At 44.8% G+C, this 27,257-nt stretch overlaps 1 protein-coding gene across 1 annotated transcript in view; it reads left to right on the forward strand.

Annotated features, from left to right (window-relative positions):
* Positions 1 to 27,257, forward strand: part of LOC126176416 (low-density lipoprotein receptor-related protein 4) — a 646,448-nt gene that overhangs the window by 31,875 nt on the left and 587,316 nt on the right. The window contains exons 3-4 of the mRNA XM_049923573.1: positions 3,096 to 3,231; positions 13,750 to 13,879. Coding sequence (XP_049779530.1) covers positions 3,096 to 3,231; positions 13,750 to 13,879 — 266 coding nt within the window. The remainder of the gene's footprint in view (positions 1 to 3,095; positions 3,232 to 13,749; positions 13,880 to 27,257) is intronic.

Below are 27,257 nucleotides of genomic sequence, written 5' to 3' on the forward strand. Positions count from 1 at the left end.
ATTAAGGCCAGTGGCTTAAGGAGAAGCCCCAGCTGTGCCACCTTCAAGTCTCTTCTGTTGAAAAGCGTGGTGCTGAGGTTATCGTTCGAAACACAACATAGATATAGTAGTAGCTTCGTTGGTGTTATCAAGAGAAGACACACATTGACAGTTTGCTCCAAATTAAAAATATCGCTTAATAACTTGCTGTTTGTGCTGTAACAAACTGCCCTTCTTTTCAGAAACAAAACTCCACTGTCATCACATATTTACGAATGATTTCGACAGTTCCTAAAATTTAAAATTCAGGTATTACACTATCCGCATAGAAACCTAGACCTAAACTGAAAGAAACAGCCGGCCGGAGTGGCCGAGCGGTTCTAGGCGCTTCAGTCTGGAACCGCGCGACCGCTACGGTCGCAGGTTCGAATCCTGCCTCGGGCATGGATGTGGGTGATGTCTTTAGGTTTGTTAGGTTTAAGTAGTTCTAATTTCTAGGGGACTGATGACCTCAGAAGTTAAGTCCCATAGTGCTCAGAGCCATTTTAACCATTTTGAGAACTGTTGGATGGTCGTTGGTGCGTGTGGAAGTGCTGCAGTACGTCTGCTCGTCGAATCCCACACGTGCTTGATCGAATTTAAGTATGGGAAACTGGCGTGTAAGTCCACTCGCCGAATATCCTCTCGTTGTTCCATCTGCGCAGTTCGATGTGGTCGTGCATTGTCATCCGTAAAAGTGAAGATAGTGTCGACACCTTTTTATACATGTTTGAAATTCATGACTCTACAAAGCTAGTCCTATGGTAAAGGAAGAAAACTTCACAAGAAAAGGTCGCTAAAAATTCATTTTATTGGATGACCAGTTTCCTCAAAGCTGTGCTGTCGTGATCGGATCTTGTGCTTTTGAATTTTTACAACGTATTCAAAAGCTTAAGATACGACGATGACAGCATAACTCTGTCAATAATCCACTAAAACGCATTTTTAAAGATCTTGGCTTGTGAAGTTTGCTTTAGTTGCCATACATTGCAGACCGCCCCCAGATTAACCGTGTCGGTAACATATAACTATTGCTATTGCTTGTAAGTGCTAAACTAGACCATGGTTGGCAGGAGCCTGCTGGAAACAGACTATTAGATATACACTTGATGATAAGTAAGAGTTCATAAGAACAGTATAGCGTTTTTGGTGTTGTGGTCTTCAGTCGTGATGTAATCCTGATGTAGTCCCTCACGTTGATCTATTCCGTGCAAGTCTATTCATATCTGCGTAACTACTGCAGCCTACGTTCATTTCACTCTGTTAACTGTACTCAAGTCTTGGTCTCCCTCTATAATTTTTACCACGACCCCTCCCCCCCCTCCCCAACCTTCAAGATTACCAAACTGACAATTCCTTGATGCCTCAGGCTATGTCCCGTCAACTGGTCCCTTCTTTTAATCGATATGTGACATAAATTTCTTTTTCCTCACTTCGGTTCAGTACCTCTTCATTAGTCATCGGTTGTATCCATCCAACGTTCAGCAGTCTTCTGCAGCACCAAATTTCAAAATGTTCTGTTCTCCTCTTGTCTGAACTGTTTATCGTCCACTTTTCACTTCAGTACAAGACTACGGCCCTTACAAACTCCCCCCAAAAAGGCGTCCTAAGACATAAATGTATATTCAATGTCCACAAATTTCTCTCTTTTGGAAATTCATCTTTGCTCTTGGCAGTTTGCATTTTATATCAGCTCCACTTTGCTCCCCAAATAGCAAAATTTACCTTCTTCTCTTCTACATCGTTTCCTAATATAATTGTTTCAGCATCACGTGAAAATAATTCTACTACTTACTATTAATTTGTTGTTCTTTTATTAATATTAATGTTACATCCCGTTTTCACGACGCTGTCCATTCCGATCAACTACAAAAACAATAATTTCTTGTAGCTGAATGGCCGGTAGCAAGTCTTTCAATTGGACGCCACTTCCGCGACTTGTATGTTCCTTATCTACCCCAGTTATCATACTAATAACATAACGTGGAAACTGAATAACGTGTCGCTCCAGGTGACTGCTCAAATCATTGAGGGGTGAAGCCTAGATTAAAGGCAGACTGAAAACTTCCGTGGTCCGACTGGGTTTTGATCTTCGGATCTCTCGGTTTTCAACCACGCTGTCCACTCCGGTCAACTGCTCTTCCAAGTTCTTCGGCCGTATCTTCTGTATGTATGTGCCTGAGTACTGTCTATACATATGACCGTAATACCCAAATCTGGTTCGTGTATGCTGTTCGCATTTTCTGTCTATATAGTACTAATACACCTGAAAAAATATACAATTCTCTATCCGCAACTTTTGAAAGAATTCTTACAAGACATACAAAACAACATTTTATTGATAATTTATATACACAGTGAATAACACGGATTAATCTGGAAACCCAAATGTGTGCCAGTGGCGTTTTATCATATCTTCTTGTGTTACCAGCAGGATTTTTATAGCATACTACCTATGTGTATCCTGCATTACATCTTCGTTCTTTTTACTCCTTTGAGTACACTGTAGATGTGAAATGTATTTTCCGTCGAAATCTGTCCTTTTTTAAGCCAGGGTACGACTTAAATTAGTGTGCGCTCTGATTAAAAAAAGTCTGTAGTGTAACATTTCCATGTATGGGCAGGTTCCTAAAGCCAATAAAGTAAAAAGAAGTTCTTCCCTGTCTCTGACAGAATAACAGTTCCATCGCCGAAGCTTTTTTGCTTCGCCCTGAAACGCAATACCCTGTCGAAATTTCTCTTTGGTTTCCATTATTGTTTGCTCGACTTTCAGATTAAAAATCATTGGAGAGAGGCTACAACCCTCTCTCACCCCCTTCTGAATTATTGCTTCCCTTTCATGTCCTTCAACTACAGTCTGGTTTCTGTAGATAAACTTTCGCTCTTTGTATTTTAACCTTGCTACACTCAGAATTTCGAAGAGTGTGTTCCAGTCAATATTGATGTGTGTAGAATATCATAGAAGTGTACGTTAAGCGCAGTAATTAGAGTTTCCTGTAAGGCACAGTGGTTTTGTGGTATTGTGTACGTTCGGCGCATTTCCGGAAACGGCCGTATAGCGTGCTTCCTTCCTGCAGAACGAGCCGACCACCGGGGAGTGCCTGCCGTCTGACCACCGCGTGCGCTGCCCGCACACCCGCAAGTGCATCCGCGAGGACTGGCTGTGCGATGGCGAGGACGACTGCGGCGACTTCTCCGACGAAACACATTGCGGTGAGATTTATTATTAAGGGTAATAGCACACACACACACACACACACACACACACACACACACACACACACACACACACAGCTCAGAACTATCGCCAACCATAAGGTGCATGCAGCATGGTGCTCTGGTCGTGTGGTTCATAGTGCCTGTATAAAAATGGTACACTACTGGCCGTTAAAATTGCTACACCAAGAAGAAATGCAGATGATAATCGGGTATTCATCGGACAAATATATTATACTAGAACTGACATGTGATTACATTTTCACGCAATTTGAGTGCATAGATCCTGAGAAATCAGTATCCAGAAAAACCACCTCTGGCCGTAATAACGGCCTTGATACGCCTGGGCATTGAGGCAAACAGAGCTTGGATAGGGTGTAAAGGTACAGCTGCCCATGCAGCTTCAACGCGATACCACAGTTCATCAAGAGTAGTGACTGGCGTATTGTGACGAGCCAGTTGCTCGGCCACCATTGACCAGACGTTTTCAATTGGTGAGAGATCTGGAGAATGTGCTGGCCAGGGCAGCAGTCAAACATTTTATGTATCCAGAAAGGCCCGTACAGGACGTGCAACATTCGGTCGTGCATTATCCTGCTGAAATGTAGGGTTTCGCAGGGATCGAATGAAGGGTAGAACCACGGCTCGTAACACATCTGAAATGTAACGTCCACTGTTCAAAGTGCCGTCAATGCGAACAAGAGGTGACCGAGACGTGAAACCAATGGCACCACATACCATCACGCTGGGTGATACGCCAGTATGGTGATGACGAATACACGCTTCCAATGTGCGTTCACCGCGAGGTCGACAAGCACGGATGTGACCATCATGATCCTGTAAACAGAACCTGGATTCATCCGAAAAAATGACGTTTTGCCATTCGTACACCCACGTTCGTCGTTGAGTACACCGTCGCAGGCGCTCCTGTCTGTGATGCAGCATCAAGGGTAACCGCAGCCACGGTCTCCGAGCTGATAGTCCATGCTGCTGCAAACGTCGTCGAACTGTTCGTGCAGATGGTTGTTGTCTTGCAAACGTCCCCATCTTTTGACTCAGGGATCGAGACGTGGCTGCACGATCCGTTACAGCCATGCGGATATGATGCCTGTCATCTCGAATGCTAGTGATACGAGGCCGTTGGGATCCAGCACGGCGTTCCGTATTACCCTCCTGAACCCCATGTCCATTATAATTATCCGGGCTGTTATGCCGTGGTCGGTTGATGAATGCTGTGGTGATTCCCAACGTTTCGTCTCCGACTGCGGGAGACATCTTCAAGGGGGTCCGTAGCTTGATGGCACTAACGAAGAACGGATATTCGTCCGCCGAAGTAAAACGTGCGTTGAGGCAGCCACGCAGAAATCATACTGACGTACAGGCTACTGCAAAATCTAAGGTTTTCCTGCCGTTTGTTAAAAATGTAACGGAAAGAATAGGGAGGATCTTGACGAAGCGGAATATTACCGTAATTTACAAGCCCACCAGGAAGATACAGGAATACCTTAGGCCTGCCAAGGACGCTCGCAAACCATTGGAAAAATCTGGAGTGTATAGGATCCCATGCAGCTGTGGTAATGTTTATGTGGGTACCACTAAAAGAACTGTTTCTAAACGTTTGGAAGAGCACAAGGGAAATTGTAGAAGAGGAGAAGCGGAACGATCAGCTGTTGCAGAGCATGCTTTCCAGCCAGGGAACCACAATATTCGTTTCGAGGAGACGCAAGTACTAGCGGCCACGAGCGGATATTACGAAAGGCTCTACAGGGAGGCGATCGAAATCGCTAAACACCCAAATAATTTCAACCGAAAGGAGGAGGGCGTCAAATTAAACGGTATATGGATGCCGGTGTTAAAGAAGATGTGTACCACTCGTCCACTACTGGGTGATGGCAACGGCGATCGACGGCGACGGACAGCGCCCAATTGCACTGACGTTTTCAAAACACGTGACGTCACGCCGCAGCGCGGGGGCGCGCGGACACGGAATTTAGCGGCAGTCAGTAGCGAGCCAGTGTGTGTGTTGGACCTTCCATCAAGCTACGGACCCCCTTGAAGATGTCTCCCGCAGTCGGAGACGAAACGTTGGGAATCACCACAGCATTCATCAACCGACCACGGCATAACAGCCCGGATAATTATAATGGACATGATATTTCCGGCCGTGAAAGTTTACATTTTAGTACCTCCTGAACCCACCGATTCCATATTCTGCACTCACTGGATCTCGACCAACGCGAGCAGCAATGTCGCGATACGATAAACCGCAATCGCCATAGGCTACAATCCGACCTTTATCAAAGTCGGAAACGTGGTGGTACGCATTTCTCCTCATTACACTAGGCATCACAACAACGTTTTACCAGGCAACGCCGGTCACCTGCTGTTTGTGTATCAGAAATCGGATAGAAACTTTCCTCATGTCAGCACGTTGTAGGTGTCGCCACCGGCGCCAACCTTGTGTGAATGCTCTGGAAAGCTAATCATTTGCATATCACAGCATCTTCTTCCTGTCGGTTAAATTTCGCGTCTGTAGCACGTCATCTTCGTGGTGTAGGAATTTTAGTGGCCAGTAGTGTATAAAGAAGCCAAACAACAAATGCACACACCATCCTAGAACTGGAGCTAATCAGCTACACGGAAAAAAATCGGCAACACTAAAAAAGATGGTAAGCGTGTTTCCACATCTGAAAGATGATCTGTTGAATCCTGTGTAGTCGTCGAATATGGGGTGTCTAGAAAACCTGCTTTCTCGGATCGGTAGACATTCAAATAAATCGTATTAATGAGTTTTATTACGAAAACTACACGACAATACTTAACTTTGAGATTGCGTAGAAGTGTCGCAAGCAAAGGGCGACCGACAAAATAAGAAATCTCTTCAGTATAACAATTCCATTTTGAGCTACCTAGAATGTACGAGCAAAATAATGAGCTTTGACTCTTGTATTCAGGTCGCTAATCGTGAAGCTTCTGTTCAACTGGGCCGCAGCTATTCGGGAGCGGCGTTTATGGTCTCTTTGCATAAAGGCTGCTGCTGTCGCGTTGTCGTCCTGGAGAGGGGTCGGTCAGCGTGCAACTGGCTGAAGTCTTCTTCACAGCCCTCTCTGCTCTCTCGTTCCCGATTGGCATGCCGGCGCTTGACTTTACGCCGCAACATGATGTTTATTCAGATTTCGCTCTAGTGGCATAAGAGTGGCGCTAGTAGTGCCACTATGATAATGTAAATCGGGTTTGCTATAAATACACGCTGTAACGGTCGAGAGCATTAGTTGCCTTTGAGATTGGACGGGGTGAGTTGATCTTAGTCAGGTTGGCCAAGAACGCTTTTAAGGTGACAAGGATGCAATCCTATCAACATCTCACTGAGTTTGAACGAGGTTTGGTAATAGGGATAAGAAAAGCTAAATGTTCTTTCTCAGATATTGCAGAAAGACTTACCAGGAATGTAGCCCCTGTACGTAACTGCTGGCAACAGTGGTCACAGGAAGCTACTGTCTCAAGAAAACCGGGCTCCGGTCGGCCTCGTGGCACTACCAAGATTGAAAACCATCGTGTTCGGGGTGTGGCTCTGGCGCATCGTACTGCATCTGCAGCAGCAACCTGAGCCGCAGTTGGCACTACGGTAACACAATCAACTGTTACAAATCGGTTACTTCAAGGACATCTCCGAGCCAGACGCCCTGTAGCGTGGAGTCTACTGACCTCCAACCACTACAATTTGCGACTTCAGTGGTGTCACGTGAGAGCTCTTTGGAAGGCAGGGTGGAGGTCTGTTCTGTTTTATGATGAAAGCTGGTTCTGCCTCAGTGCCAGTGATGGTCGTGTATTGATTAGAAGGTGGCCAGTGCAGGGACTGCGGCGTGCTAGACGCACTGGACCTACACTCGAAGTTGTGGTCTGGGGTGCGAGTTCGTATTACAGCAGGAACACTCTCGTGGTTATCCCACACACCCTGACTGCAAATCTGTATGTCAGTCTGGTGATTCGACCTGTTGGACTGCCATTCATGAAAAGCATTCCACGGGGTGTTTCTTAACAGAATGTGGACATGTTGCTCGATCAGCCGATCTGTCTCCAATCGAGCACATGTGGTACATCATCGGACGACAACTCCAGCGCCGTCCAGAACCGTCCCAGTATTGTCTGACCAAGTGCAATAGGCATGGAATTCCATTGCACAAACTGACATCTGGCTCTTGTGCAACACAATGCATGCCTGTATGCATGCTTGCATTGAACATTCTGGTGGTTTCACCTGTTATTAATGCAATAGCATTCCACATTTGCAATGGCTTATCTCGCGCTCACATTAACCTGTGATGTTGCGATGTTAATCACTTAAATACGAATGTATTCCCGAATAATCTACTGTTGGGGGTGCAGTTTTTTTCCGTCGATATATACCAAATTGGAAGACAGGGGATGGACAAAAATAGGAAAACTCCTCTACAAACACAACACATTACCATGCCTAATACGGTGCAGGAAAACCGTAGTTATTCAAAACATCTTCCAGTTGTTTCTGAATGATGAATGCAGGTCCTGGGTGGTTTTCTAGCGAAACTTATGTCATTCGTCTTGCAAAATATTGGCAATTTCAGGTAATGATGATGAAGGAGGATAGCGATAACGCACCAATCTCTCCTAAGCAGACCAAAAAGGCTCGATAATACTGAAATCTGGTGACTACTTTGGCCAAGGGAGATGCGACAATTCATCCTGATTCTCATACAACCAATCCTGGACGAAGTGAGCTATATTAACAGCGCCCAGCCGTCAAGGAACACAGCATCAGCGTTGGAAAGCAAATGTTGTACCATGGGATGAACCTGATCAGTCAAAATGATCACAGAATCTTTGGCAGTAATTCGACCTTGTGGAGTAACCATGGGTCATATGGAATACTACGATATGTCTGACCAAATCATCACCGAATCCCCGCTTTGTTTCACTCTTGGGACATATATTGGGCTGGAATTTGGATACAGTGTGCAACAATACTCATCCGACCAAATGGCTTTCTTCCATTGTTCCATAATGGAGCTTCGGCACGACGTTATCTGTTATGGACATTTGCATCACCAATGCGTGGATTTGGAATTCTAGCTCGCCCGAAAATTCCCAGCTTCTGGAACTCACTTCCTATTTTTTTGGTGCTGATATGTTTTGCGACTGCGACATTCAGTTCTGCAGTGACTTTTGCAGCTGCTTTTTTCGTCACAAATCTCTTCAATGACCCTCCGTCACGATTACTGGACATACACTATTGTCCGTGTTGTGATTTAGCGGATGATGGTTTTCCGCTTTCGCAGTAAGCGGTATAAATCTTCAATACGGTGCCTCTTGAAACACCAAACACTTCGGCTAACTTGGTAACGGAAGCACCCGCCATACGAGCACCAACAATTGGAACTCACTCATCTCCTTCATAATGAACTCAAAACTACACCAAACACTGTTGTGACCATGGCTGACACTTGCAAATGAATTAAAGACATTGCACAGGTGCCGTTCGTGGCCAAATACAGTAGCAGAACTTGGAGACTTGGTTAGCATCTGCATTTATGTTTAAGCATACATTTATCGCGGTTTTTTCGTATTTTTGTCGACATGAACAAATTGGCCGGTGGCAGTGGGGATGAGAAATGGTGGCTTAGCGTAGCTGCCATTCCGTGTAAGCAGTGATGAAAAGAATGTTCAACCATTAATTCATTCAGCACAGTACATGTTTCAGAAGGTTAGTTACCCTCATCGGGTATGGTAAGGTGAATAATTAAACTATTCTCATGAATGGATAACCGGTGTAAGCACGCCAGCCAAAATATTGTCCACACCTGAGGAGACATCACGCCCATAAAAAGTAAGACAATTCAGTGAGGAAGAGAGCTCACAAGTTTTTTCAACCTTATCCAGCTGAAGAACTCATTGATATTTACATTTCGCAGAGCTACCACACTACGAATATGTTCATGCTACGTTTCATATCCTGTTCCAAAAAGTCCCAGACATTTTCTACTGGATTAAGATCAGGGTGTTTTAGCGGGCCAGTCGAGACGCGGTGAAGTAGCAGAGTGATCATTAAACCACAAACATAAGTTGCAGCGCTATGAACACAGCTGTTGTCATTTTGGAAGACGGGAGTGTCCACAGCACACGCATCATGAAGAAATGGCGTCACTTGTTCACTGATAATGATGAAATAAGCATTCTTGTTCATGTTCACGTTAAACTGAATGTGTGGGCACAAGTCATGGAATGAGAAACATCCCCAAGACATGACACAACCACCTGCTACCATCCGCGCTCGCTGTCACTCGCCGCCTCGGCTGTTTACACTCACAGCTTACCTTTGATCCAACTCCAACTGACATGACTTCGTCGGCGCAGACAACTGTTCGGACATCTCACTGCAGGCCATCCGCCACAGATATTCCAGCCTGCCGATATATCAATAGTAACCTCCAAAGAGATTGATTTAGCTGGCGTGCATACAACACGCGTTGCTGGTATTGTTATAGGTTCACACTCCACGAGCAGTGCCAATGTTAGCCACTCGTGCTGGTGTAACGTCATAAAAATCGCCAAACAAACGTTGGGCCAAAGTTCAGAGATGAAAGCCAACAGACAATACGTCAACAAAAGGCCCCGATAGCCTCAACAACTTTGTGTTATTCTTCTGACTGCCTTCTCAGATACGTTGTGGAATGCATAAATCAGTTCACTGTGGCCGAGGTAGCACTCCTGCTTATCACTGGTTTTCTTTAGGCTACCACAGTCGCCACTCCTTCAAAGATTAACAAGTTTCTCCCTTACGTCTGTTTTTACTTGAGAACACAAGAAATTGCCTCCACTTTGGAAACTGCACCTGACTGGACACACAGAGTCGATAAAATGACGAGGAACGGATATCATATTCACTCCCTTCTGTTAATTCTCCTCTAAAACAGCAATGGTACCCTAAAGTAGTCTAGGGTGCTAAAATTAAGGACGGAAATAACTTTCGCATACCAAGTTACATAGCTCAATGAAACTTGGACGCTGTGTAGAAAGTACTGCTACAGAATAATACCGAAGGTAACTGAAAATAAATACGCCAAGAGACAAAAGATTATACTTTTATTCAAAGACAACGTTTACCGGCGCGGAGTAGCCGCGGGTTTTGAGGCGCCTTGCCACGGTTCGCGCGGCTCTCCCCGTCGGAGGTTCGAGTCCTCCCTCGGGCACGGGTGTGTGTGTTGCCCTTGGCGTAAGTCAGTTTAAGTTAGATTAAGTATGTGTAAGCCGAGGGAACGATGACCACAGCTGTTTGGTCCCATAGGAACATATCACAAATTTCCAAAAGCCTGCCGCTGTGGCCGAGCGGTTCTAGGTCCTTCAGTCTGGAACCGCGCTGCTGCTATGGTCGCAGGTTCGAAACCTGCCTCGGTCATGGATGTGTGTGATGTCCTTAGGTTAGTTAGGTTTACGTAGTTCTAAGTCTAGGAGACTGATGAGAGAGATGGTTCAAATGGCTCTGAGCACTATGGGACTTAACTTCTAAGGTCATCAGTCCGCTAGAACTTAGAACTACTTAACATACACATCCATGCCCGAGGCAGGATTCGAAGCTGCGACCGTAGCGGTCGCGCGGTTCCAGACTGTAGCGCCTAGAACCGCTCGGCCACTCTGGCCGGCGATGACCTCAGATGTTAAGTCCCATAGCGCTTAGAGCCAACGTTTACACTGAAGTCTCCGCCATTTTTTATGATCCACTGGACATCACAAAAGGTGGGACAGTGCTCTTAATAGGGTGTGTGAGCACCACGGGTGGGACACGCTTGTTCTGCAACGTGCTACCGTCCTGGCTACAAGGTGGGTTAGGAGTTCTTGTGGTAGGACGTTCCATTCTTCCACCGGCGTGGTTGACAGCTGCTCGATGGTCACTGATGAATATGGACATGTCCCCACAGTGCAATCCATGCATGCTCGATGAGATTTAAGTTGGGAGAACGGGCAGGCCGGCCCATTCGTCGAATATCCTTTCATTCCAAGAACTCCCCCACGTGAGCTCGTCGTTGCAGTCGCCACATTGTCATATTAAAAAATGAAGTCAGCACCAGAGTGCACCACTGAAAAGATGCATGTGACGAAGCAGTACAGAATCACAATAATGATGACCGGTGAGTGTACCGTGTTCAAAGATTTGGAGTCCAGTATTCCCACGCAATAGCACGCCTCCCCACACCATAACACCTGGCAAAACGATTATGATCGGCAATGTTTCTGGGTTCTTTACGTTACCCACCTCTTACCATATCGCGGTACGTAATGTAACCAGGAATATTGTCAAACACGACTGTTTTGGTGTTCCACGTATTACAGTGTGGCGAGGCATAATGTTGCATGGGCGTACTGATTTCAAGATCTTTGAACACGGCACACTTACAGGTCAACGTTATTGAGACACTGTACTCCTTTCGCACGTGCTTCTTTTCAGGAGTGCATTAGTCCGTGATTCCATTTTTGTGGATGACAATGCGCAACTACATCGAACACTGCTGGTGGAGGATCTCTTCGAACGACAGGATATCCGACGAAGGAAGTTCAATCTGATCAAACACATGTGGGATGAGTTGGAGAGGTGTATTGCAGCACGTCCACATGCACCAGCGACCATCTAGGAGTTGTCAACCACGCTGGTGGAGGAATGGAACTCCCTACCACGAGAAATCCTTACCAACCTTGTGCCGACCATGCACAGCAAGCATTGCCCCGTCCGTGACGCTGGAACACACTGTACAGAGGACCATCCTGTATCATGTCTTTTGACAAACGTCTTTTCTGTTCGTCTCATTGCGTATTTCTTACAGTTACTTTCTCGTTATATTGTAGCGGTTCAGCTATGTATATTCCAAGTTTCAAGGAGCTATGTTTCTTTGCAGTGACACACCATGCGAACGTTACTTTCGTCTTTAAGTTTTGCACACCAGTGCATATTTTATATTTTCATGTCACTCACAAACGTATTCGTATTGCTTATACGGGGTGTTCAAAAAGTCTCTCCGCAGTGCCGTATAATTGTTAGCCGCGTGTGCCGTATGCCGCAGTGAATAGACCGAAATCAAACTCAGTGACATATAAGTTATTAATTTATTCATTTTTAGTTTTACTTAGAAATTTTCACATTAAATGTTGAAAGTGTCCCCCCCTGTTGTTAAAACACACAATTCAATCCGTCTAATCATGTTTCCAAACACAATCTGTAACATTTCTTCTGTAACAGAAGCAGTGAAAGTGGATATTGCAGTTTTCAATTCATCGATGGATTTTGCACGGTTTTTATAGACAGTTGCTTTCGCTGCACCCCAGAAGAAAAAGTCGGGTGGTGTTAGTTCAGGCGATCGTGGAGGTCTGTGAAATTATGCGATCACCAAAAACATCAGCAAGCAGTGACATTGAAACGCGAGCTGTATGCGCGGTTGCACCACCTTGTTGAAAATAACCGTTCAGTTTTTCACTTAACACAAGTTCTCCTATGAATGGGTGCAGAATATCACTGCAGTATCATTGCGCGTTTATTGTTTCGTTGAAAAATATGGGACCCACAATCCAAACTCCTATTTTCACAGAATGAAGTGGTTCCTCATGAATACACAATGGATTTGCAGTACTCCACATACGAGAATTTTGCGAGTTCATGTACCCGGATAAATGAAATCACGCCTCATCAGTGAACAACGTTTCATTAAGAATATTCCTTCCATTTTGTTGAACGAAGTTTTTGAACCATTGACAATAATGCAGTCTCTCGCCATGAATAGTATTTTTCAGTTCTTGCACGACTGTCACTTTTTATGGGAAAAGTTATAATTTTTTCCTTACAGCTGTGTGGCCCGTTCCGACACTAACATCGATTTCCTGGGAGAGTTTTCTTGCTGACTTGTTCGGACTCGTGGACATTTTATCGGAAATATCGAGTAGTTTATCCTCAGACAAAACGCTAGGACGACTACTTCTCCGTGCATCTGTCACTGAACCCGTACACCGAAATTTGTTGATCAAATCTCGCACAGTATCGCGATGTGGGAGTGTTGCCTCCAAGAAAACTGAATTAAATGTTTGACGAACTGGAACTGTGCATTTAATGCCAGTTTGGACACTTGTTCGACTAAAAACACACGTTCTCCTATGGTTAGCATTTTAACAGTGACAAAAACGAAATAAACGAAGGAACTAAACTTAAACGTTCACGTCAACACGTAACGACACACACCAACGATACTACTGACGCTGGCTGAGATAAACGAAACAGTGGAATGTTGGGAGAGTCCATTTGAAGGGAAGTAACCCAGGCAGGCGAACAATCATACGGCACGTGCGGCTAACAATCATACGGCACTGCCGAGAGACTTTTTGAACTTTAGATGTTCATCAGTTCAACAAGTGCTCATGTTTCAGAGGAGTCACCAGGTGACTGCGTGAGACGCAGGCTGCGGTGCTGTGTGCTCACGGGCTGTGGCTCTTGTGTTTCAGCTTCCGAGATGAACTGCACGGCGGAGGAGTTCCAGTGCGACAACGGCATGTGCATCCGCTCCTCGTGGCGCTGCGACGGCGAGAACGACTGCAAAGACTACTCTGACGAGTACAACTGTACGCGCAAGAAGTAAGTACCGCGCGACGAAGCTGTACTTGCTGCTGCGGCCGCAGGACGGAGAGGCCGATGTGCCAACCTCTAGAGGAGGACTCCACCTCTGGATAAAGAAAGCGGGCGTCTCCGCCAGACAGAAACGGCCTGCTCAGCCCTTATGAAGAATTAACTAAGCTGCGTCCAACTCTGAAACATTAGATGCAGTCAAATGACCATAAGTCAGTTACCGGATACGGTTATTGAAGATTTGCTAACGCAAAAGTGACGTGTCTGTAGGAAATAAAGTATGACAGCGTTGACTCTGAAACGCGGTAGGTCAGAGGCCTAAATAAAAATACGGCTTGTTTGAAAAAGATTCTTCCAACTTCGTAGTTCTATACACTGACTAACCAAAAGATTATGATGAACTGTTTAATAACGTGGTGGTCAAAGTTTGGGACGCAATACAGCAGCTATTCTACGCGGCACGAATTCGACAAATCCATGGTATGCTTCCGGAGTTATGTGGCTTCAGATGTCTACGCACGGGTCACGCTGTTGCCGTGGGTTGCGGGCTCGGTGCTGGCGACCGGTAGCCACGTGAACACGCGGAAAGCTGAGGAACCCATTATTCAACAATGTGCGCTGACGTTCTACTTCGGAACACTGGTGCCTATGTGAGTATTGTACCACAGTCTAAAGCCGTCGACACATGTGACGAGGCAACTAACGTCGACGTGCACGCAGATGGGACATCCAGCGTCATGAGACACAGCACCGTCGCCACATGTCGCGAGCTGGTTAATGTGATTTTTGCGCTCTCCAGCGACGGTTAGCTTTATTTGGCATACAGTTTCTTCACGAAAATGGACGTGCGTAGAATTCCTACGTTAGCTCTAGTGAAACGCACGTTTTTCCCCATGTGCGTGTGCTAGTCATGTTGTCCTGTCTGACCCCAGACAGGAAATAAAAATTTCAATATCCGTGAACATGTCGTAAAACAAAAATGAAAGATACCTGTCCAGTCAATAAGGGCTCCAGCTTATAAAAGTCCACCAAATTGAGGAAATTCACTCCTGACACAGAGCGCACTTTACATAACACGAAATATTACAGAAATACAGTCGTGCTTCGATCAACAACGCTACGCTAAAATTCTGTTACTAGCGGACAAAAAGCGACACTGCTGACTACAATATCAGATGAATGCGAATAGTATCACTTATATTGATGTGTGACATAGCTTCTGAAGTGAGGAGCGTATCTAGTGCCATAAAAATCGACAGTAGCTAAAAATGACACCACAATTGTCTTTCTTTAGGTTTTAACGAACCTAGGAAATATGAAACAGTAGATTACAGGACTGTTTACTGACCACTCTTTTGTAAGCGGACAAAAAGCGACACTGCTGACTACAATATCAGATGAATGCGAATAGTATCACTTATATTGATGTGTGACATAGCTTCTGAAGTGAGGAGCGTATCTAGTGCCATAAAAATCGACAGTAGCTAAAAATGACACCACAATTGTCTTTCTTTAGGTTTTAACGAACCTAGGAAATATGAAACAGTAGATTACAGGACTGTTTACTGACCACTCTTTTGTAACCTACAGATATTTTCTGAAGAATGTCGTTTTCTTTTAAGAACTAAAAAAATGGCTAGTCAACGGCATACGGCCTCCACGTCCTACATCCACTGAAAAACGTGTTTTGTTCGCTACACTTCCAGTTGAATCGGTGGATATTGAACGTAGACACTTACGTGGAATGCAATACTTACATTATTTAACGTACCAAATAAGCCACCACAACCGTGGCTGAAGGTAAAACCACACAATATACAATTCCTGCTATATCTGAGGCACAGACGGCAGGAATCATCAAGACATCCACCTTTGAAGCAAAAGTAATTATATTTACAAAAATAGGAAGGTCGAGTGAAGTGTAAGAACGTACGGGTCATTAGACTCCGCAGAAAATTATTAAGTGTCAAGGAAAGTACCTATCATAATAGGAACAGACAAAAACAGAAATATATGTTTCTCATGTGTTTGTATTTTTTTCAGCGGAAAAAGTTGCATTTGTACACATATTCTGAAGTATTTCTTTCATTGTGGCTTTAGTCACTGAAACCTCGAGATTCGGCTGCTTTCGTGTTTATTTCAGGATAATTCATGACTCCTGATAATTTGTTAATGCTTGGAAGGCAAAAATGTAATAAATATTTCGTTGATTATGTAAGAAAATAACTGAAAACACGCATTAATCTTAAGACTAGCTTTCTCGGCGCTAGGAGCGCTAGTGTAGTTCCAACTGTGGGACCCTAACAACTTTCGGATCAGTGAGTGTCGAGACAGTGTATGTTAGGCTGTGCTCGTACGTAGTTTTAGATGATCCATCATTGAAGTGGACGTGGGACTGCGACTGATCACAAGTTTATAAGGAATACCAACAACCGTACCTTTTATAAAATATATTAATTACGCATAGTGCTCAGAGCCATTTGAGCCATTATTAATTACGCGACCAATTTGGACACTGCATTAGTGTCATCTTCAGCCCCTACGCAAACTAAATAGTGACATCCAACCCCCTGTGCATTAGGACAGATACCACGTATATTCCTTGAGACCAGTGAATATACGTGGTACTTGGCCTAACGCACCGTGGGTCAGGTATCACCAGTTTGCATAGGGGGCTGAAGGTGACAGTATTGTAGTATCGAAACTGGTCACTTAATTAATATATTTTATAAAAACTACGATTGTTGGTACTCTTTATTTCTACAAGTGATCGTACTCTGTCGTCAGGATAGGCACAGATCGCCCTCTGTTTTGCTTCACAGAGCAGACAGGTGTGCGACATTCGCATTCTGTGATGAGACGCCTACTAGCAATAGCTTGTCACCTACTAGTGGTTTCACAATCGTTCAGTCACTTTCAATTGATGCTCACGATAGTAGCACGCGAACAATCGACCATATTTGCTGATTCCGGGATGGTCGTTCCCAGCCGCCAGACAACAAGTCGAAGTAGCTTATGTCAGTAGATTCCCTCACTTGCGGCACATGTAGTCGCTAGAGTGAATGCCCATTTATCTCTGCGCCGCTTATACGGCTTGCCCCAGGACGAATTGTCAATATTCAGGGATATAACAGGGAAAATCTTTTCAAGCAAAAGAAGACATATACCCTATTCTAAATACTTTCCGATATAAAACACATTTAGTGACATTGTCGCCAATGTGAGTATTGTCGACACGCTGTACCGTATCTGAAATCGGTACAAGTTCTCGCAAAGTTCGTCATACACGTGTTTATGGTTCGTTGATGGAGCAGAATGTCACCACGCGCTGGCATTAGGACCACAGTAAAGTATTGCTATTCCTGAACTACACGTTCAGAAGAAAAATGGGAACTGTTTCAGGCAGCGCATGGAAAATCCACGGAAATAGTCTGTGATCAGGAATTCGACCTGTCGGAAAGCGCGGGCAATATTCTTAGAAAGCAGCAGTAGTAGTACCACCGCAAAAGCCGTAAACATACACTATATCTGCTTGTTCTTCATTAGTACAGACGTGTGGCATTTTTGCCAGCGCGTGAACGAACAATTTAACGGATGCTTCTCTCGTCTCAAACCCTTGCACTACTTCACTCACAACACGCTGTGGACACTGCGAGTTCAACAGGCAGAAAGACGCCCCGAGCAAAGATGTTGAGAGCAATGAGGTTTCGAAGTTCCCCTGCATATCTCACATATTGCCTCCAAACGCTTCTGTCTTAGGCCACTTCCTGCCAGTTGTTTATGTCCATCTTGTTGCATAGTCTTTTAATTGTATTTGTGCATTTAGTCCTTGGTCTCTCACATGGTCTCTTACCAAATGACTTTTCTAAAAATATTCCTGAAGTCACTTGATCCCCTTTCATTCTCATCAGATGCCCCCCCCCCCCCTTTACAAGTTTTCTGGAATTTATTGTGCTCATTATTGCTAGTTGTGACAGCATGCGGATTTCTGTGTTGTGCCTTCTCTTGCAACTTTGTGATTCATTATCATAGTATGGACCAATCATTTTCTTGTAAACTTTGTTTTCAGAGGCTTATGATTGATGTTTTTCTCTCTTAATTAAACTTCGTGTTTCCGCTCCATAGGTTAGGACTGGTCTGATAGTTGTGTTATAAAGCTTCATTGTAGTTTTCCTTGTCAGTAGTTTAGACCCTAGAAGTTTTTGTATGAATTATTAGGCTATATTAGCAGTTTTCACTCACATTTTCACTTCTACTTGTTTTTGATTTTGTTCCTCTATCTCTTTCAGGATTCTTATTTCATTGGAGCCGTTTCCTGAGTATTTTATATGCTTGTCTTCAGTTTTCACAGATTATTCATCAAGCCATTTCTTCCTGCCTTTTTTACCCTCAGTGTATTACGTGCAGCTGTGAGGATGACTTCTTTTATTCTGTTCCCGCACTCATTAGTGTTCATTTTATGATTTTCTCCCATACTACTTACAACCTAGGATTGATTTGAAACTTCATCATTGTATTTTAGTATTTCTTCTGCTCCTATTACATTTTCCAGCTCAAGTATGGTCATATTTCCAGGTTTAATTTTCGTTTTAGCTGCTGCCTTGAAACTGAATCTCATTGTTCTTATAATTAGATTGTGGTCCCACTCCATTCCCTTTCCTTGAAATCATCGTGCATCTCTGCTTCTTTTCTGTGTCTGTTATCTATGAGAACATGCTCAATTCGATTTACTGTTTTCTTATCACTTGAATTCCAGCTTTCTTTATGTATACGTTTGTGAGAGAAGGGAGAGCTGTTAATGATCATGTCCGTTGATATAGCAAAGTTTATCGGCCGATAGACATTTAATTACTTTTATCACGTAAACTGTCTTTCCAGTGGAAGGTTTGTAAATTTCCTCTTTTCCTACTTTTGCATTAAAGTTCCTCATGACTATCTTACATCGTGGTTTGGTATTTTGTTCCATAAGTCTGATATGTTTTCGTAGAAGTTATACTTTTTGCATCATCTGTATCATTAGCTGATACATGACGGTTTATTAGGACAAGTTGAACTGATTGGAGCTTACTCTAAGATAGTATAATCTTTCATCATCTGCTTCAAAGGATACTCCTGTGGATACGAGCTCATTTCCTACACAGAAGGTTGTTTGAAATTCGCGGGAACCAATTTCTTTACCACTGTTAAAAATTGTATATTTATCCATATATTGCACATTCCTGCCCAACAGTCTTCTGCCCTTTATTGTTGCTATTGTTACATAACAAACGTGTAATTTTTTTTACTGAGACTTCTAAAGTATCTTGTTTTAAACGTAATTCGTACATTCCATGTTTCCAATTTCATGTCCGTTTTCTGGCTAAAGGTCGTCATATTTTGGGGCCCGCATTTCATCTGAGGCATATGTGAGATATTCGTAATCTCGGAGTCTTTTCATAGACGGTTTACTAGCAGTGGATACAACGCCCAACCTGGAGGACCGGACCTTTATGTGTAAGGGTCTCTCTCCCCTAGCCTTTCTAGATTACGCACCACAAGACAGCAGTGCTGGTTTTGGTGCACCCAGAATATTTTCTTTCCTCAGTATCCCTCATATGTGATGGATGGGCATTTCCCTGTCCGCCATCTCTGGGTTTGGGGGGGGGGGGGGGGGCATAGGGTAACAGCACCTCCACACGGGAACGAGGTAGGTGTCGGGCTAGAATAAAACTTCAAAGAGGTTGGATGGGGTAAGACACATACATGTGCGCCACTAGCCCAAAAACAAATGTACATTACATGTGCTCTATCTCGTAAACCGTACAGAACTGAGCATTGTACACACGAAAATTTTTTGCTTAAAATGGGCGTTCCCTGGATACTGACCATTTCTTCTTGTACACTCCGCGTACTTTCCTTCCCATGCCACGTGCTTGCAAATTCACAAGGCGGCATTCAATCTCACATTGGACAGTGGCCGTAATTTTTGGCTCATTAGGTAGAAACTTGGTAAACTTCAATTTGCACATAAGAACTAAAAATTCCAGTCGCAAGTAGTCGGTTCGTGTGGTTGCCGTAAGGGGTCTTTCTGGCGCAGCTGGGTCACCCGTTCGCTCTCTCGTTCACTGGCCAATGTGCACGTAGCTGAGGTGGCGATAAAACAGCAACAAAAGACTTTTCGTTCTCATTTTCTACTGATAGAGCAACAGGAGAGAGCTTATCTTAAAATGAGCTTCTTCAACGATGGTTTGGTTGTTTTGTTGTGTACGCAACTCGCATTGCAACGTTGTTCTCCAGAGTCGCCAGATCCATGTTTCTCAGTTTCCCTCAGTCATCATCTGCCGCCGACGCACCGGCCGCGCCATTCTGGCCCGGCAGTGTCAGTGAACCGCCGTCGCTCGTGCCTCCTCTCTCGCCCCACCTGCCTGTCTCCCTTTGCGGGTATCGGCAATCAGCAACAGAGTCTACGTAAAATCCCGTTTCACCAACTTCGGGTGGAGTTCGCCGTCTCACTTAGCCGCAGCAGTGAATGAATTAACTTCAGACACGCTCGCAAAAGTATGGGACGAGTTTTTATATCTTCTAGATGTTTGTCGTATGTGTAAGGTTGCATATGCACGTAAAAATATACTCTTGTAAAACCGAACAGTTGTTTTGAAAGCAAAAGCTTTCTACTCCCTCTGCGGAGCGGATGGGTGTCTATAGTGTTTGGTAGAGGCCCTCACTTCAAAAGACCACTGCGCAGCGAGCTGTAATTCACCCAAGGACTGTGGCGCACAGTTTCTTGAATGCTACTTCACCACCTCTCTTCCCGCAAAAATTTTCTGTCTTCCGTTAATGAAATCTCCTTTCATCACTTGAACTAAAACCGGCACCCACCGAGACGATCGACATCGCACTGGGGTGCGTTAAGCCTAGTCTACAAGGTAACGATGTTGTGCGTCTTTGCTGCCACGATCCGGTGTCTCGCATCTGTTCTGGGACAACCCCAAAATAAAAAGTCTTATCCACACTGCAAGGGACAGTTCTGCTCAAAAAGTGTCGAGGAATTGCCTACGCATGCCTCTCTGTTTCGGTTTTACTTCTTATTAAATATCGAAATAAACAAAAACGGAAAATATGGTGGATACGGAAACTATTCAGTGCTATCAGTAAATCAGATCGTGATCTCCAAGAAAATTAAAAGTGGAAGGCTGCAGTGAGTTTGTGATATTTTGAAAGAAGATGGTGATTTTGAACACCTTGTACAAATGGTTCGATACAGGATCAGTAAATAAATCATGAACCTTAGAATTTAGATTTCGGCCGTCAACTATCCTTCGATACCTTGCTAGTAGAGATTCTTTTAAAATCTCATATATATTTCCACGATTTCTAAACGAAGTATATCTTTATTTGTCCCAGTAGCGTGTGAAGTCATCATAGTATTTTGAAGGCTTATATTAAGGTACGTGGAAAATTTCCCATTTTTTTCTCCTAAAACAGATTTGTTATTGCTTTATTTTTTTATTTATACATTGTGGATATAAAATTGTAACAAAATGTAGTATATAAGAAACACAAAATAACGAAATAAAACAACAGCAAATTATGAAACAAAATAATTAAGTATTGTATTAACTTTATAAATACGAGAGGTTGATCTCCGAGATTCTGCCTGCTTTCCTCTAATTTCTTGTGTTCCCACCGCTTTTCAAAGTGTATATCTTTTTCCCATTTCCGCAGTGGAAACGTAAATTTTTCCGACAAATATTTTAATGCTTGTCCTCGTTCGTCGCGGTTTCAGTTCTCGATACGTGGGATATCCCACAAGCAGTAATTCATTTGAAGATCTTTAATTAGTTTAAAAGTAATTTCAATAGTCCATATTTTGCAAGATACCCACATCAAAAAAAGTTTTGCATCACCTCGGTTCCGACAATTCCGGAGCCTGTACAGAAAACTGGAATAGAGATCAACATAAACATCATTTCCGCCCTTTTTATTGCCCATGAAAACCACACGTTGCATGTTGTACCACCATACAGCGAGATTTCAGAGGTTGTGATCCAGATTGCTATACACACCGGTATCTCTAATAGCCAGTAGCACGTCCTCTTGCATTGATGCATGCCTGTATTCGTCGTGGCATACTATCCACAAGTTCATCAAGGCACTGTTGGTCCAGATTGTCCCACTCCTCAACGGCGATTCGGCGTAGTTTCCTCAGAGTGGTTGGTGGGTCAGGTCGTCCATAAACAGCCCTTTTCAATCTAACCCAGGCATGTTCGATAGGGAGGACATGCTGGCCACTCTAGTAGAGCGATTTCGTTATCCTGAAGGAAGTTTTCCTTAAGATGTGCACGATGGGGGTGTGAATTGTCATCCATGAAGACGAATGCCTCGCCAATATTCTGCCTATATGGTTGCACTATCGGTCGGAGGATGGCATTCACGTATCGTACAGTCGTTACGGAGCCTTCCATGACCACCAGCGGCGTACGTCGGCTCGACATAATGACACCCTAAAACAGCAGGGAACCTCCACCTTGCTGCACTCCCTGGACAGTGTGCCTAAGGCGTTCAGCCTGACCGGGTTGCCTCCAAACACGTCTCCAACGATTGTCTGGTTGAAGGCATATGCGACACTCATCGGTGAAGAGAACGTGATGCCAATCATGAGCGGTCCATTCGGCTTGTTGTTGGGCCCATCTGTATCACGCTGCATGGTGTCGTGGTTGCAAAGATGGACCTCGCCTAGACGTCGGGAGTGAAGTTGCGCATCATGCAGCCTATTGCGCACAGTCTGAGTCGTAACACGACGTCCTGTGGCTGCATGAAAAGCATTATTCAACATGGTCGCGTTGCTGTCAGAGTTCCTCCTAGCCATAATCCGTAGGTAGCGGTCATCCACTGCAGTACTAGCCCTTGGGCGGCCTGAGCGAGGTATGTCATCGACATTTCCCGTCTCTCTATATCTCCTTCACGTCCGAACATGATCGCTTTGGTCCACTCCGAGAGGCCTGGACATTTCCTTGTTGAGAGCCCTTCCTGGCATAAAGTAACAATGCGGACGCGATTGAAACGTGGTATTGACCGTGTAGGCATGGTTGAACTACAGACAACACGAGTCGTATACCTTCTTCCTGATGGAATTACTGGAACTGTTCGGCTGTTGGTCCCCCTCTCTCTAATAGGCGCTGCTCATGCATGGTTGTTTACATCTTTGGGTGGGTTTACTGACATCTCTGAACAGTCAAAGGGACTGTGTCTGTGATACAATATCCACAGTCAATGTCTGTCTTCAGGAGTTCTGGGAACCGGGGTGATGCAAAATTTTTTTTCAGGTGGGTATAAAATACAACCATGTCATACGACGACAATAACTCTGGCGACTACATGCCAGACTGAGCGAAACGTGCCCCTAGTATGTCTGTACTTGGAAGGTTACGCAAAATTATTTCAGAGAATCCGCTTTCGATGGGATTCAAATCTTGTATCGCTTTAAACCTGCAAAACACTCCGAGGACCTGGAAACATGCTCTGGGTCTGAACAGCAGCAGTGCCGATTCAGACTTGATTCAGCTGTGCAGCAAAGGTGTGCAACATTAAATCCTGGCGTGGACTATGCATGAGGGATATCAGCTGCGAATTCAGGGTTTCAGAACTGCTACAACATTTATCTCGGTTGAGTGCCAAGATAACTAACTCGTCCACTGGCCTCAAATGGGAAAGTCACATGTTGTACGTTCTAGAATTTAGAACGAATTTAAATATTGGCAAGTTTCCAAGTTGCGTATCCCTTTTCATGATACAATTCATGCTCATATTACACAAGTAGTTATTGATTTGCTTTGGGAATTCTCCTAAGGAACCTCAGAACAGTCCCAGTCTGCAGACTGCGTACTATAGCCAGGACCTCACAGCCTAGCCCTATTTGATTATGTTTATAATTATGGGATTTGAAGTTCAATGCCTGACGTAATTCCCTAAAGCAGCGCGAGAAACTTAAAAGAAAACGAAAATAGCGCATTTCATGTCCATAAGATCTCCAATGCTATATAAAACGTTTGTTGATTATTAAATTCGCTGGTAGCTGTGTGCGTAGCATTAAAGTCTTGAAATCTTCAAGTCGCTGGTTCGTTTCTCACAACAGCAAGTAATTTCCTTTAAATTTCATACTTACTAACAAAATTCAAAGGTAAGAAGAAAGATGTATGCGATATAAGATGTCGAGGTAAAGCATTATTTTAACTCATTCATATTTCGACAAAATTTATTCAATTACAAAATTCGTGAACATTTTTACTAAAACTGGTTTATTGACGGGTCATCTGCTTCTTTCCCTATTGCACTATTTGTTAAAAAAAAAAAAAGAGTTCAAATGGCTCTGAGCACTATGGGACTTAACTTCTGAGGTCATCAGTCCCCTGTAACTTAGAACTACTTAAACCTAAGTAACCTAAGGACATCACACACATCCCTGCCCGAGGCAGGATTCGAACCTGCGACCGTAGCGGTAGCGCGGTTCCTGACTGTAGCGCCTCGAACCGCTCGGCTACCCTGGCCGGCCACTATTTGTTCAAAAGTATATGGAGCTCACTATTGCGGAATTGACCACTAAACGTCATGAGAGTCGGATCCGCCAGTACATCTACATCTAAATAGATACTCCACAAGCCACCGTACGGTGCATGGCGGAGGTTATCTTGTACCACTGCTAGTCATTTCCTTTCCTTTTCCAGTCGCAAATAGTGCGAGGGAAAAACGACTATCTACATGCCTCCGAATGAGTCCTAATTTCTCGTATCTTTCCTTCGTGATCCTTACGCTCAATGTATGTTGGCGGCATAAAATCATTGGGCAGTCAGCTTCCAATGCTGATTCTCTAAATTTTCTCAATAGTGTTCCTCGAAAAGAACGTCGCCTTCCCTCCATTGATTCCCATTTGAGTTCCCAAAGCATCTCCGTAACACTTTCGTGTTGTTAGAACCAACCGGCAAGAAATCTTGCAGCCTGCGTCTGAATTGCTTCGATGTCCTCCTCCAATATGTGGTGGTGCAGATCCCAAACACTCGAGAGCAGTATTCAAGAATAAGTTCTACCCATGTCCTATATGCGGTCTCCTTTAGAGGTGAACCACTCTTTTTTGAAATTCTCTCAATAAACCTAAACCGACCATTCGCCTTAACTGCAACAATACTCCATTTCACATCGCTTTGCATCGTTACCGCTAGGTATTTAAACGAACGTGACTGTGTCAAGCAGGACACTACTAATGCTGTATCCGAACATTACAGGTTTGTTTTTTCTACTCATCCACATTAACTTACATTTTTGTACATTTAGAGTTAATTGCCATTCATCACACCAACTAGAAATTTTGTCTAAGCCACCGTGTATCTTGCTACAAATACGCAACTTCGACTCCTTACCGTGCACCACAGCATCATCAACGAATAACCTCAGATGCTGCCCACCCTGTCCGCCAAATCATTTATGTATATAGAGAACAACAGTGGTGCTACCACACTTCCCTTGGGCGCTCCTGACGATACGCTTGCCTCTGATGAACACTCACCGTCGAGGACAACATACTGGGTTCTATTACTTAACGCGTTTTCGAGCCACTCACATATATGTGACCTTAGTCCACATGCTGGCACCTTCGTTAACAGCCTGCAATGATCCAGAAATCTGGAAATATGGAATCTGCCTGTTGCCCTGCATCCATAGTTGGCAGTATATCAGGTGAGAAAAGGGAAAGCTAAGTTTTGCACGAGCGATGCTTTCTAAAACCATGCTGACTCGTGGACAGCAGCCTCTCAATCTGCAGAAAATGTACACTCCTGGAAATTGAAATAAGAACACCGTGAATTCATTGTCCCAGGAAGGGGAAACTTTATTGACACATTCCTGGGGTCAGATACATCACATGATCACACTGACAGAACCACAGGCACATAGACACAGGCAACAGAGCATGCACAATGTCGGCACTAGTACAGTGTATATCCACCTTTCGCAGCAATGCAGGCTGCTATTCTCCCATGGAGACGATCGTAGAGATGCTGGATGTAGTCCTGTGGAACGGCTTGCCATGCCATTTCCACCTGGCGCCTCAGTTGGACCAGCGTTCGTGCTGGACGTGCAGACCGCGTGAGACGACGCTTCATCCAGTCCCAAACATGCTCAATGGGGGACAGATCCAGAGATCTTGCTGGCCAGGGTAGCTGACTTACACCTTCTAGAGCACGTTGGGTGGCACGGGATACATGCGGACGTGCATTGTCCTGTTGGAACAGCAAGTTCCCTTGCCGGTCTAGGAATGGTAGAACGATGGGTTCGATGACGGTTTGGATGTACCGTGCACTATTCAGTGTCCCCTCGACGATCACCAGTGGTGTACGGCCAGTGTAGGAGATCGCTCCCCACACCATGATGCCGGGTGTTGGCCTTGTGTGCCTCGGTCGTATGCAGTCCTGATTGTGGCGCTCACCTGCACGGCGCCAAACACGCATACGACCATCATTGGCACCAAGGCAGAAGCGACTCTCATCGCTGAAGACGACACGTCTCCATTCGTCCCTCCATTCACGCCTGTCGCGACACCACTGGAGGCGGGCTGCACGATGTTGGGGCGTGAGCGGAAGACGGCCTAACGGTGTGCGGGACCGTAGCCCAGCTTCATGAAGACGATTGCGAATGGTCCTCGCCGATACCCCAGGAGCAACAGTGTCCCTAATTTGCTGGGAAGTGGCGGTGCGGTCCCCTACGGCACTGCGTAGGATCCTACGGTCTTGGCGTGCAATCGTGCGTCGCTGCGGTCCGGTCCTAGGTCGACGGGGACGTGCACCTTCCGCCGACCACTGGCGACAACATCGATGTACTGTGGAGACCTCACGCCCCACGTGTTGAGCAATTCGGCGGTACGTCCACCCGGCCTCCCGCATGCCCACTATACGCCCTCGCTCAAAGTCCGTCAACTGCACATACGGTTCACGTCCACGCTGTCGCGGCATGCTACCAGTGTTAAAGACTGCGATGGAGCTCCGTATGCCACGGCAAACTGGCTGACACTGACGGCGGCGGTGCACAAATGCTGCGCAGCTAGCGCCATTCGACGGCCAACACCGCGGTTCCTGGTGTGTCCGCTGTGCCGTGCGTGTGATCATTGCTTGTACAGCCCTCTCGCAGTGTCCGGAGCAAGTATGGTGGGTCTGACACACCGGTGTCAATGTGTTCTTTTTTCCATTTCCAGGAGTGTACTTTTCAGAATTCTGGAAATATGGAATATGCCTGTTACCCTGCATCCATAGTTGGCAGTATATCAGGTGAGAAAAGGGAAAGCTGAGTTTCGCACGAGCGATGCTTTCTAAAACCATGCTGACTCGTGGACAGCAGCCTCTCAATCTGCAGAAAATGTATT

The sequence above is a fragment of the Schistocerca cancellata genome, chromosome 3 (genome assembly GCF_023864275.1).
Source record: "Schistocerca cancellata isolate TAMUIC-IGC-003103 chromosome 3, iqSchCanc2.1, whole genome shotgun sequence".
Classification (NCBI taxonomy): domain Eukaryota; kingdom Metazoa; phylum Arthropoda; class Insecta; order Orthoptera; family Acrididae; genus Schistocerca; species Schistocerca cancellata.